This window comes from Calonectris borealis, chromosome 14 (genome assembly GCF_964195595.1).
Source record: "Calonectris borealis chromosome 14, bCalBor7.hap1.2, whole genome shotgun sequence".
Classification (NCBI taxonomy): Eukaryota; Metazoa; Chordata; class Aves; order Procellariiformes; family Procellariidae; genus Calonectris; species Calonectris borealis.
Window position 1 is genome coordinate 18,580,092 of NC_134325.1, and position 12,483 is coordinate 18,592,574.

Genomic DNA, 12,483 nt, shown 5'->3' on the forward strand with positions numbered 1-12,483 from the left:
TCCTCTAAATCTGAGGAAATAGGGCTCAACTGAAATAGAACTGAATGAGCTGTGCTGTTCAAGATTTGGCCCTGTATTCTTTTTTTTCTTCCTTTTTTATTTTTGCCAAAAACTTTCTAGATCATCTTTTTCCTGTTATTTGGGTGTTTCTTAACTAGTTTGGGGAAAGTGAAGGAGAGAGGAAAACAGAATAAGAAACAAATCTTTGGCACTGATTTGAATTTTGGACAGAAATTCAAATCAAGCGTTGGAAAAACCCATCAGTTTGTAACGTTCACCACCATCTCTGTTGAGGAAGCTGTGGACAGAGTCCAGTTGGCTCTGCTCCACAGCGATGCCAAACGACAGGTCAGGGGAATACAGAGCAGAGAGCACTGACCTGAGAAGAGGTCCCAAACCAGCTTAGGGAGCCTGTACTACTGTGTTGGACTACGCTGGTGCGCTCATATGCCATTCATAGCTCCTCGCGGTCTTCTGGTACGCCCTGTCTACTGAGTATTTCGGGCCAGGTACTGACTACTGAAAGAAGGCTGGCTTTAAGTAGTCCAGAGCTAAGATGACAGGGATTTGCGGATAGTCTTATGTCCTAAACGCTTTCTCGCAGCCTTGACAGCAAAGCGAGCTCTCCTGCTGGAGCAGGAGCAAGGACGTGTCTTTGTTACAACACTTTGATATATCAGTTTGAAGCACAACTCTCTCCTGCTCTTCAGATACAAGCAACTTGAAGACATGAATTAGGTTATTATCTGTGATGAGTCATAATTATTTGTCTTAGGAATTTAAATCACACCGATCAAGTCAGGAGACAGCAAGGAAGCAAAATAGACCAATGAATCTGGGTAAGATTAATATTCCATTTCACATTATTTCATCCTTCATATAAAAGAGTAGCAAAACAATGCTTATGCAAACCTCTTAGGTTAAATTTTGCTGCCATACTTATTCACACAAGGTACAAAACCCTCTTGAAGAAACAAAACAGCATTTCTGAGGCTCTTCCCTTTCCAGTATTTTATTTACTAATCTAACAAGTGCAAAAGCCCGGGAGACCAACTTTCCTTCTGCCCACAAGCACTGTCTCTTGGCAATATCTTCAAGCACAGCAGGGGTTTAATAATCCTTCTTTTTCAAAATTTCTTACAAGTAGATTTCACAAGAAATGAAAATGTTAGCGATATATTTGGATTGCCTACTGGCTGACATCACACTGAAATAAAAGTAGTGTTGCCAGGTCAATATTTCTAATGCTGAGAACTACTGACTTTCTGCCTAGAACAGATGCTCGAATCACTACTGCTGAATTACTACCGTTTCCCTGACCCCCGAGAATGTAGCTGGGAACAGACCTCGGCTGTGGTAAACTCTTTTCAGGTGTGCAGACTGTGCCTGCACACGAGGCACCCCAGAAGGGTCTGTTGGAGCATATTTGAGATACTGAAATAACTCCCCATTTTCCTAAATACTAAGCACTAAGAAAATTTGTTTAATCACAGTAAGAGTTAAAGAAACTGAGCATTTTCCAAAACTAGCCCTGTATTGTGTTTGCCTTGCAGGTGAAAGAGAGGAGATAGTAATATCAGGACAGGCAACAAAAATAAGAAAGGAAAGTAAAAGTTTACAGTTGGAAGCCACCCATGGACAACCTATACTATGATCTGGGACCTGAAAATTGGAAGAAATAACTAGGAATCACATGGCAAATGGAAACGCTGTAACAAAGACACAGAAAGACAAGAAAAACAAAACTGTGAGCAGGGTGAGACTTCAAAAGTTCTCCAAGTATTTGAATCAGGCAACCATGTGTTTTTTCTTTCTAGGTCAGTGAGGGATAATTCATATTTTCATATTTCAGGTATGTTTTAATATAAAATAGATTCTGAAAACAATTTTGATTGGTTTGTTTCTAATTGACCAGAGATTGTCTGCACCATGTTGATTGGCACCCGGCACTCGTATCTGCTACCTTTCCAACAAGGTATGCTGGTCCAGATTTGAATCACAGGTAACCTTCCCGAGGATGCACAGATACTTCTGTGTTGCTTTATCTTCATGACACAGAAAACTGCTAATTCTTCGCTCACAAGGAACTTTGGAGCATTGCATTCTCTTCATACATCTGAGTTTTATTATAAAAGAAGCCACTTGATTTCCAGTGTAAGAATTAAATTTAACAATGCAAAAAACGATTAAAATACATTTTACAGATACTTTATATATACGTGTGTGTTTGGATTGTGGCAGGTTTATTGCTATGGACTTTTAGATATAAAATGAAGAAAGAAACAAAATAAGTTAAAAGTGTTTCAGTGAGGAATGAAGCTAGCTCTTCTTCGTTTATGTGAAAACATAAGATTAGGGTTGTTCTTGTACAAATAAAGGTATCAGATTTATTTTTACAACAGCCATGGCCTTTCTCTCATGAGTGGCAGACACACAAGTGATGTCAGTATGTATGACTAACAACTAAAATTAGAGCAGATATTTTTGTACAGGCTACGTAATATCCTATTAATACAAGACCATTTTGTTTAGTTTACATTTTCTTTGGACCTTGCCCATTCACAGCTTTCTCTGAGCAGTTTCTTTGTATCATATACTGTGAACTATTGTCCCTCATGCACTTCTAGCGGTTTTAGAAAGAAAAAAAAATCTGTCTCATCTTCATCTGATAAAAGCACTTTTCATCAAGAGTTTAGGAATTCATCCCTCTCCGTGACCCTTCTAATTCTACCAAGTTAAAAAAGAAAATCCATAAAAACATTTCCCAGCTAATCCCTTTCTCTAATATGTTGTTCTGGGTTTTTATCCCTGTAATGAATGCCTTGCTACATCTTTACTGTGATTAGTCTCCTGGGATGTACATGTGATGAACATCTCCCCAGGGTCAGACTGAACACGGGTCAGAATCCCATGGCAAATGCTTGGATCCCCCCAAACCACCCACGAAGCCAGTACTTGAGCATCAGTGTTTTATACAGAACAGTGCAGCTACCAAGTTGGCAGAGGAGAGGGGCTAAGACAAAGCTTTTTTATTTCTTAAATGTAAGGCTAAGGTGTTTCCAAAGTGAGGAAAAATTTAATTCCGTGGGGTTTAATGTTGTTTCATTTCCTCCAAGCACTGCACACAGCGAGTCGCTAAACCCCAAACAGGCGTGTGTACCCCCACAAAATCAAAACCTCAGTGCTGACTGGATCATGGTCTTGCTAAGCCAGTCCTTAAAAGACAGAAAATGTATCTGGTACCACGTGGACTTTCTGCTCTGAAAGAGAAAAAAAAGCAGGACCTCCTTACAGCCAGCGGTTCTGGCACTCGCACGCACGCAAGTACTGAGGATTGTAAGAGCTCTGCTGCCTGTGCTTTGGGATGATGGAGAGGGAGCCTATCAATCTCTCACATTGGAGTAATTTTTTTTATTCTCCATAAATAATTACACTTTGACAGGAACAGGGACGTGAATCCAGATTTAATTGAACCTGGATTTTTGTGACATATGCTAAGTTTGAATGGCTTCCTCAACACTGGTACACAACTGAGACCTTTTTAAAGCATCACTGTCTTTTTACCTGGACTCTTCCTTCTCTCCGTGACCTTGTTGTGTTCGTTCTGACATTTTTTTTTTGACAGCTGAGCAACTATTGACATGGTAACATGAAATAGGATTTGATCGCGTTCTGAAAGTTCTTCCTTGGATCAGCAATGGGAATCTGTCATACAGTGTTCCAGCCTTGCCATACAGCCTTAAATTATGCTCCACAAGATTTCATCCTAAGTAGTAACACTGACAATCCCTATGTACACTTTTTCTTTTTCCAAACTTTTTCTAAAAGCAGACTGCCACGTATAAATATCTCACTAGACTTTACTGCATCAAAGTTCTATAAAATGCTCTAAAACAAGTCTGCCTGCAAATGCTAGACCTCTACCCGATTTTAATTCAATGTGCAAATCATATATTTGAAGCTGAAAAAATAATCCGTGCAGGGATGATTTCATGTTGGATGGGCATGTCCCCCTTTTTCTAACAGTAATAATTCATTTATAGTCCGTTTCAGTAAACATAGATTTTCCCTATAAATAAAGATGCAAAACTCACAGGCCAGACACGAGCTCACTTTCTATTTCAGAATTTTGACATTCATTGGTTAGTGTCCCCCACAAAAACCATTGATCTCAAGGTTAGATCATACTACTGTAAGAAGATTTGCATTGTCTTCCAGTTACTGTCAAAATAACTTAGAACCAAGGGCTCCTGAACTATTTTTTTTTTAAATATTAAACCCTTCAATGAAATTTAAATCCCTTCTTCTTGGGATATTTTTGCATATAATAGTCTCAAATTCTAATGTAAACAAGCAGCCAGATAACAAATGCCCCTACAAAATTCAGCATCCCAAGCAACCTGTTGCATTGTTTCTTCTTTTCCCAGGGAACACATTTTCTGTCTTGTTTTTCTCCAGAACTGCCTGGAGTCTCTACTGTTTTATTCTGGTGACAAGAATCTGTGTTGATCTTACATCCTCTACATAAACAAAAATATTGCTACATCTTTAAATCCAACAAGTCAACCGAACACAATGTGTAGGGATACAATGTCCCCCAAAGAATAGTTGATGGTGCTCAACCATACTCATTCTTTATCTGTTGGCACCTCCTAGATCTCTGTAAACACACTCAGTGTAGAAAGTTATTTAGTACCACCCATGACCCCCAAAATTTCATCCTTTGTAGGTATCGGCAATTCTTCATGGTGGTGTTAAATTTTCTGAGATCACGAATAAGCAAAGAGTTCTGGGGTGTGCTTAAGTCTCGCTTTTTTAAATCTTTTTTTTTCCACTATAAGCGACATTTTTTTCATTTTCATGTAACTGACCAACAAACATCTTTCTCAACTGTTTTGTTTCTCCACCCTTCCAGTGAGAACTCCATACTCCACACAGAAAACCCCAGGTCTTCACATTTTAACCCAAGAACGCGTATTCTTCTGGAAAGGTCTGAAAAGATCACATTTGCTTTTAATTTGCTTTACATTTTTGCATGACATTACTCATAATGTAGCTTTACCTCCCTCTAGATTGTACCCATTCTTTTGACACTTGAGGGCTTTTATAAAGTGGTATTATGCATTACTTCTCTTGCATTTATTCTCATATACTGGGTGTTTGCAAAGCTGGTTCCCAAACCATGCAAAGCTCTGTCAATTTTGTTTGAATTTGAAGATGACTTCTGCTTTTCATGACTTGAATTTTATTTGATATTTGGCATTCCAAAGAAATTCTATAACCTCAGAGCTTTGCTTGTCCTCTATTAATTTTACTCTAGCCTAGATAACTTCCATTAACTGGCAACTTTTATAACGTTTTATGAAGCGTTCATATGGGCTCTTCCAAAAGTTCTTGTACACTATTTTCTTTAGATCATAATCATTGCTTCCTACCTGATCAGGGCACAATCTTCCAGACTGCAAAATGATCTTTTCAGCCCTATAGACATCACCAGCTCTCTTTCCTCCTTCATCCTTGCATTTAAAATGAATCTTGCATATGTTTTATTTTTAAGTGCACCATTCTTCAGATTTCTGTCCTACACCTTCTGAAGGCGTAACAAAAATTATTAAACCCACAAACGCTTCTGAATCAGCCACATCCAAAAACAAAAATACAAAAATACCTTCTAATGGCTCCCCATTTTTTTCCAACTGCTGTTTGCAGGCTCAAGGAAGGAGATAGTTGGAAGTTTTCCTTTGTAAGATAAGTAGTTTCAGTTGCAAGGAAATTTTCAGCTGCTTAACACTTTTATTTAGGACACTGAATTTATTCCCTTTTATTTGATTTCTGTAACTGGTATTTGGTTTGTATGGATTGAGCAGAAAGTCTTTTTATTCCATGACCAGATTTACCTGGATGTGCAAAACCACAGCTGAAACTGCGTAACAAGGCACCCTTAGGAAGGCCAATCCTGTAAACCGCATTGCCCACTTTCTCAGCCGTACCTGCATGTACTTACTGTCTTCAAAATAATAACACAAAGTTTGGCCTTGATTTTAACATATTCTTAGTTGGGAAGTGCACCAGTGGACAGAAATTATACATGCACCGCCACACTTCCTCCCCAAAATATTTACAGTAGGTTCTACCTACCGACTTATCCTAAGTCTCACAACGGGACTTTTTCTACTTAACCAGTAAGTTGTTCCTTGAGGAAAGGGCTTGGAACAGAGTTGACCTTATCCCCGTTTCCTTCCTGAGCTGCTTAGATAGCTGACATGTTTACAACCTTTTAACGCCCTGGAGTTGTCTTTCTATAATGACTACAGAAGCAAATTACGTGCTCTGTGTAAAAGACAATGCTGCTATTACTGCACGTATTTCTGAATTTTAGTAGTACTTTGAAGTCACTACAGTTAAAATGGTAGCTGAATATGCATTGGTTACAAAATAGAACCAGGAGCAAAATACCCTGTAAAGAAACAATTTTTTTTTCCCTAAAATAGAAGAGAATTTTAAAATAAAATTTCCATCTAGCAGGAGAAAATGTTTATTCAAAATTAATTATGTACCCACCTTTGACTCTATCTCCTTTGTGCAGATGAATTTCCCCTTCTCCTTGAGGTTGATATGGCTTTACGACAATAAAAAGTCTTCCAGGTACAGCACTGTAAAGCTTGCGTTTTGGACCCTGATAATCCAAGGCAGACAGAGTATCCTTGTTGGCACTAGGATTGTAAACGGCACTGGAAATTGAAATTAAAAAACATTAACTGGTTATTTAAAATGGGTGAAGTTAATCATTTACCATCACATTAGTAGGATTAAATTAAGCAGTGAATGTCATAATTGTCTTCCAGTAAGACATCTAACTCTGCAGAAAAAATACATGTTTTTCATCCTAAACACACGCTTTTAATGGTTGAAATCTTTCAATATGAAACATGATCAATATTCATCTGACCCTGGTGGCCTAGAAAAGAAAACACATAACACTAAAGTTTTAGTTTTTCTGCAAATTAAACTTGCACATTCACAGACCCTGATGAAGTTTAAAATCGATATGCAAATCATACATTAGAAGCATCACAATCTGTCAGAAAGACCTTAAAACGTCAGTATTTACAATTATTGTTGGGAATGGATTTCTTTGTAATATTGTAACGTTAACTGAACAATCAAGACAACTGAATTATTAACTGAATGGACTGAATAATCAAGTAACTTCATCACTCCAAGGCCTGGAGCGAAATTTTAGATCTGCACAAAGCACGGTTCTTACAGCTAACATATTCTCCAGAGATCATTTTTCATTTATGGCTATCAATAGCTCTCCCAGTGACTTCAGAGTGGTATGCCCAGATAAGTCATAGGTCATCAAACAACACACAATCTACTTATGGTGTATAAAGAATAAATTATTGAAAGCCAGTGAACGATACGTAAGATCGTCATTAAACCTCCCGAAAAATGAATGAACTGTCAAAAATATAAGGTGAGAAAGAGGCAAATATTAAAGAGGGTGCGAAACCTATAGGAGATATCATAACAAACTTGCAATACACTACTATTCAACTTTTTAAAAAAAACGTAAAAACTTGAGGTCTTGCACAGAAAGTCTAGAAACAAAATATTAATGAGAAAAAAGAATATTCATGAAGATTTATAGAAAAAAACGGGGTACCAAAGAAAGAAGAATGATTTAATGGTGGTCTAGCATTGAAACACTTCGCTTACTTTCTTGTAAGGAGAAAGAAAAGATCTCAACATGCTATAAGCAAAATGAAATACGAGGGCTGGAGTTTACTGTTTCTTTGCCCTTTTTTTTAACCAATCTCCTACAAAAATAGGAGTCAATAAGGCTCTCAATCTAGGTAAAGAAGTTGTTGTCTGGTAAAAAAACAAACATAGTGGATTTTTTGTATCAGGAACACTTCCATTTTCCTGCAGTAACTTCTTTACCGTTTAGAAGAGCATCCCCCTTCCACTGCATCGTTCCGTTCTTCTATTACTGCGAACAGGTGCTAATAAAGATAAGCCGTACGTAAGTGTTTAAAAGTGAGCTCTGGTTGCATGTGATGGAGTTTGCATCAGAAACCTCAGCCGACTCTCGCAGTTGTTTAAAGGAAGACAGGAAAAGATAATGTTTGGGTTTCAGTTCTTTTGCTCCATTTCTTTTTCCTTATAAGCGAAAAAACAGTCATCACCATAAAAAAATCCAGATCTATGAACTGTTGCTATACATCCGATTTCCACTTGTATCAAGCTGTATTTTAAGCCTAGTCTGGTAGCAGGCAGGTAGCAGCTATTCACAATGTTATGTCCCAGCACCTTCTTTAACTCCTGCCACAGAAGATTAATTCATTTTCTCTCTTACTGGAAGAGGAGGGGGAAATGGCACATTTAACCTTCGCACTCAATGCATCATTTCTCATGAGACAGGCTTACTAATGGAAATCAGGGCTGCAACACGGGACGGATGACTTCTTAAAACAAGATCTTTCTTCTCTCCCCTCGTCCCCAGCTTGGGCTCCCAGCCCAGCAAGTCCCACGCCAGAGGTATGGACGTGTTTCCCTCTCCCCCAGAAGAAGGTGGCCATCCTTACGGCTCAGCCCTGACGGAGGCTGTGCTGGCACCTCCTTTCTCTAATCGCTGTGGGACAAATTCCACGGGAAGGGTGCCCGTTCCCCCGCCTCCCCCAGCTCCATCCCCAAAACCAGTTTGGTATGAAAAAGCAGCAGCCTCACGAGAAAATAAAACATCTGAGCCACACCGGCTGTAAAGATCACATGAACCCCTTCCAGCATCGCTTTCCAGCCCTCTCCTTTCTGCAATGCAAACCCCACAAACCTCATTAACCCTTTGTTGTACTCTAACCTTCGCCATTAACTAACCTACCCCTTCTGGCTGCTTCTGCTCCAGAACCCAATCTACTGCTATGTCGAAAGGGCTTTTTCATCTACGGGGAACAAGAGCTTCGTGGTGAATGTATTATTTGCAAATAATAAGCAGAGATTCCCACATTTAGCTGACAGTAAGTAGGTGGCCATACAGTTAAACAAAATCTGTGAGGAAAGTGTCATGTCAGGTGCCATTCATGACTGCAAACCGGGCCTGTGGCAAGAAAAGGCATTGCTTGCAGGAAAAATTATATATAAAACTCTTTTAGTTGGCTTTAAATTTAGAAAGCCTCCAGCTCTCTCCTCTTGCACGTACTCTGGACATCTCTGAAACAAGTCTTGATGGTACATATGAAACTCTGCAGCTGGGTAGCAGTTTAAGTAGCTGTGATGCTGCTGCACTAAGAGAAAGACCAAAATTTTATTTCCACAAAATTTCAGGCATTAAATTGGTTTCCACTATCATTTGTCCTAGTTTTCAAAATCACGTGCTTTCAGAAAGGGAAGAGGAAAGTGGCTGAATAAAGTCAAATCAAATAAATGTTTGCTTATTCAAAAAAAATTTTTCATTGTTCCCCCTGCCTCAAAGGATTGTTTATACTTCAAGAATTTGGAAGTGTGTTATCCCAGGAATATTGATGAAAAGGCACTTTTTATCCCGTCCAGCTAAAATAATCATTGACAGTAAGGGAAAACCTCCCACTCTGGTGGCATCAGCAGCATCCAGTGGACTACGAGGGCACTCATTCTCTGAAAAGCACCTCGCGGCCACCTCCTCACCTAAGCGAAGCCCCACTACAGACAGCCTGTTTTGAAGCTGATACAAGGCTCTGGAAGTGTCACCCAAATTACAACCAAATGAGTTTTTGCCATTATTGTAACATACAACAAGGTAAGGTGAGTTTGCTCCACTGCATGAAACCACTGGCATAAGAAATTTGCGTCCTCTTCCAGTGATTCTTACATTTCAGACAACTTTTTTTACAATGCACCGTATTGCCACTCTCCAGCAGTATTGTTACTATCACAAATAGCGCTTGCCAGTTTGGGTACCTACAGCCGAGGAGAGAAGAAGAACGTGCAAGGTAAGAGGTGACAGCTTCAACTACATGACATTTTGTTCTACTTACTTGAAAAATCAAGTAAAGATCCATTACACCTACAAATGACAAAAAGAAACCAACAGCTTCATTTCTTAACAATACTCATGTCCTTTTCTACTCTGAACAGTGGATGGCTTTTGATATTAGGAAACAGGACAGACAAAGCCTGATATTTTAAATGACCATTGAATTAAATGTGTTTGGTCAAAAATTTAAGCTCTAATTCTCTCCATCGGTACTCAGCTCTGCCTCCCTTCATTTTCGCAGCCCTGCGCTTTAACCCCTCGTCCTGGTGCAGCTCCATCGCTTGCACACTTGACCAATGCAGTTCCCGAGTCCTCCTCAAAGCGAAGCTGTCATTGCCGATTCACAGGGCACTGGCTTCACAAAGCTGAAGCCCCCATTTGTGATCAAAACCTAGACACAATCCTCTGCTTCATTATACTACTTACAATACCTACATCACTCTAATTAGTCAGGATTTGCTCTCCAGTGGGACATAGCTGCAGGATATTTGCAGAGAGTGCCTGCTAAATCACGTTTGTAATTCAAGAGGAAAGGAAGAGCGGCAAAGTCATAGGGAATGCAGAACCCTGCAGCAAGGATAATCATGAAAGAAGCCCATCTATCACCACCACATCTATCACCACCATCTCAAGAAGCCCCCTTTGCTCTCGGCCAGCCTCCTACACAGCCCCACTTATTTCCCCCGGTTATTCCCTCTATTTTACTCTTTGGTTCAGCACACATCTACAGAAGGGAGAACTTAAACAGTCTCTGCTTCATCACCCACGAGCAGCTCCACCATAGGTTTCAGGCATAACCAATAGTTTCATGAAGGGACCAAGTATCTCAGAAACATTTTACTTTGCTGTTAAATACAATCGTTATTTCAACTATTAAAAGATCTTGAGAACTAACACCTTGATTTGGAGGTGCAAACTCAGTGATAACTCACTGCTGAGCTTTGCTGAACTTTAAAGCCTGCCTGGCTGTTGGAGCTCTGTGAGGAAACAGCTGGCTTTGGAACTTCCAATTAAAATATTCACACTTGGACGTGTTCCACTGTGCTGAGATTTTATTACCTGTATATTATAGAGAGTGCAAAACGGGCATATAAATAACATAAAAGAACATAGCAGTCCAGCGTGATGACGTTAGGGATATCTCATGCTGTGCAAATAGTCAAAAAGTCACCTGATGTGCCTGTGCTGCTGCCGTTTGGCATCCTCTCCCAGCCTGTTTAGGGATGGCGACCGGCTCCGGGAGGACGGAGTGTAACTGCCCACAGTTTTTACAGTTCCATTAGGATTATTCTGCATCTGTTGAAGTAGATGAGGTGAAAGGCTGCGGTGTGAAGAAGCAGAGGAGGCGGCTGACCACTCAGGGAGGTTGTTGATGTTCAGATTGTTGTCGCTGTTGGAACGGAGCAAGATCCGAGGTGCTGCTAAGGTGCTCGGGGGTCTCCGCCTTCTGTTTGAATAGGTGGGAGCCTCTCTAAAGGGCACTGTGTAAAGAAAGACATCCTGGGTAATCTCAGATGATTTCACCATTCATACGTGTTTACCACCCCATAAAAAGATTTAGCAACATATGGCATTGTTTCTTCTGCGGAGACAGAAACTCTACCTTGCCTGCATAGCTAATTGAATTCATATCTTTAAAACATCATTAAAACTGAAAACAACTGGGCAACATTAACCTGTTTACTGGCTTTAATAAATAGTTAGGCAACACCAGCGGCATGAGTCTGCTGAAGAGTCTGAACTATGGTCTGGGAAACAGGAAACACCTCATTATTGCCAAGTTTGGGTCTCAAAAAGTTCATATTCGTGCTACGTTGCCATAGTCAATCAGAAAGCCATGGAACAGGGCTGATCGGCAGAATTTTTGATGTGTGATCTTCTAACTTCCTTCTCCCATCGGCACCCAAACCGGTAGAATTTTGTTCCATCGCAAGTTCAGGCCTAACCTGAAGTCTGTAGTGTTAACAGTCACCTTACCCCCGTCTTCCAGGTTAAAAATTGAGGACATAGATTCTTCTCCTGGCAGAACTCTATTACATTGCTATAATCCCTAGGTATTCCTCTCTTTCTAATCTAGGCATTTCTACCACATCTATTACGATTGTATATAGAACATATTACCCGAGGGTAATACACTCACTTTGTCACGTGCTGTGTCCCCAAGAGAACATGACTGTATCCAGCGGCTGCAATACACTACTTAATGAAATAGTCATCACAGAAAACAAAAGCAAGGGCAATAAAAATCTAACACAAACCAGAGGCCCATCCTTTCATCAGCGTGATTGGTACAGCGCTGCAGTCATACGAGAATTTGTACAAGTGGACACTTCATTGTCCAAATGTCCTTTTCTCACTGTAGTGGGTCAGTTAGTTCCAGGTGCAACTTAAAAGGCAAATTTCCTAATAAAAGGCACCCGGCTATCACTAGATGCGATGGCATTTCCTACCCGTGTTATAAGGTAATA

The 12,483-nt window shown here is 39.9% G+C and overlaps 1 protein-coding gene across 1 annotated transcript in view; it reads right to left on the reverse strand.

The window, feature by feature from the left end:
• The window catches only part of SHANK2 (SH3 and multiple ankyrin repeat domains 2), a 316,058-nt gene that overhangs the window by 216,801 nt on the left and 86,774 nt on the right, over window positions 1–12,483 (reverse strand). Inside the window, exons 11-12 of the mRNA XM_075163387.1 lie at window positions 11,187–11,496; window positions 6,562–6,731 (exon numbers count right to left, since the gene is read on the reverse strand). Coding sequence (XP_075019488.1) covers window positions 6,562–6,731; window positions 11,187–11,496 — 480 coding nt within the window. The remainder of the gene's footprint in view (window positions 1–6,561; window positions 6,732–11,186; window positions 11,497–12,483) is intronic.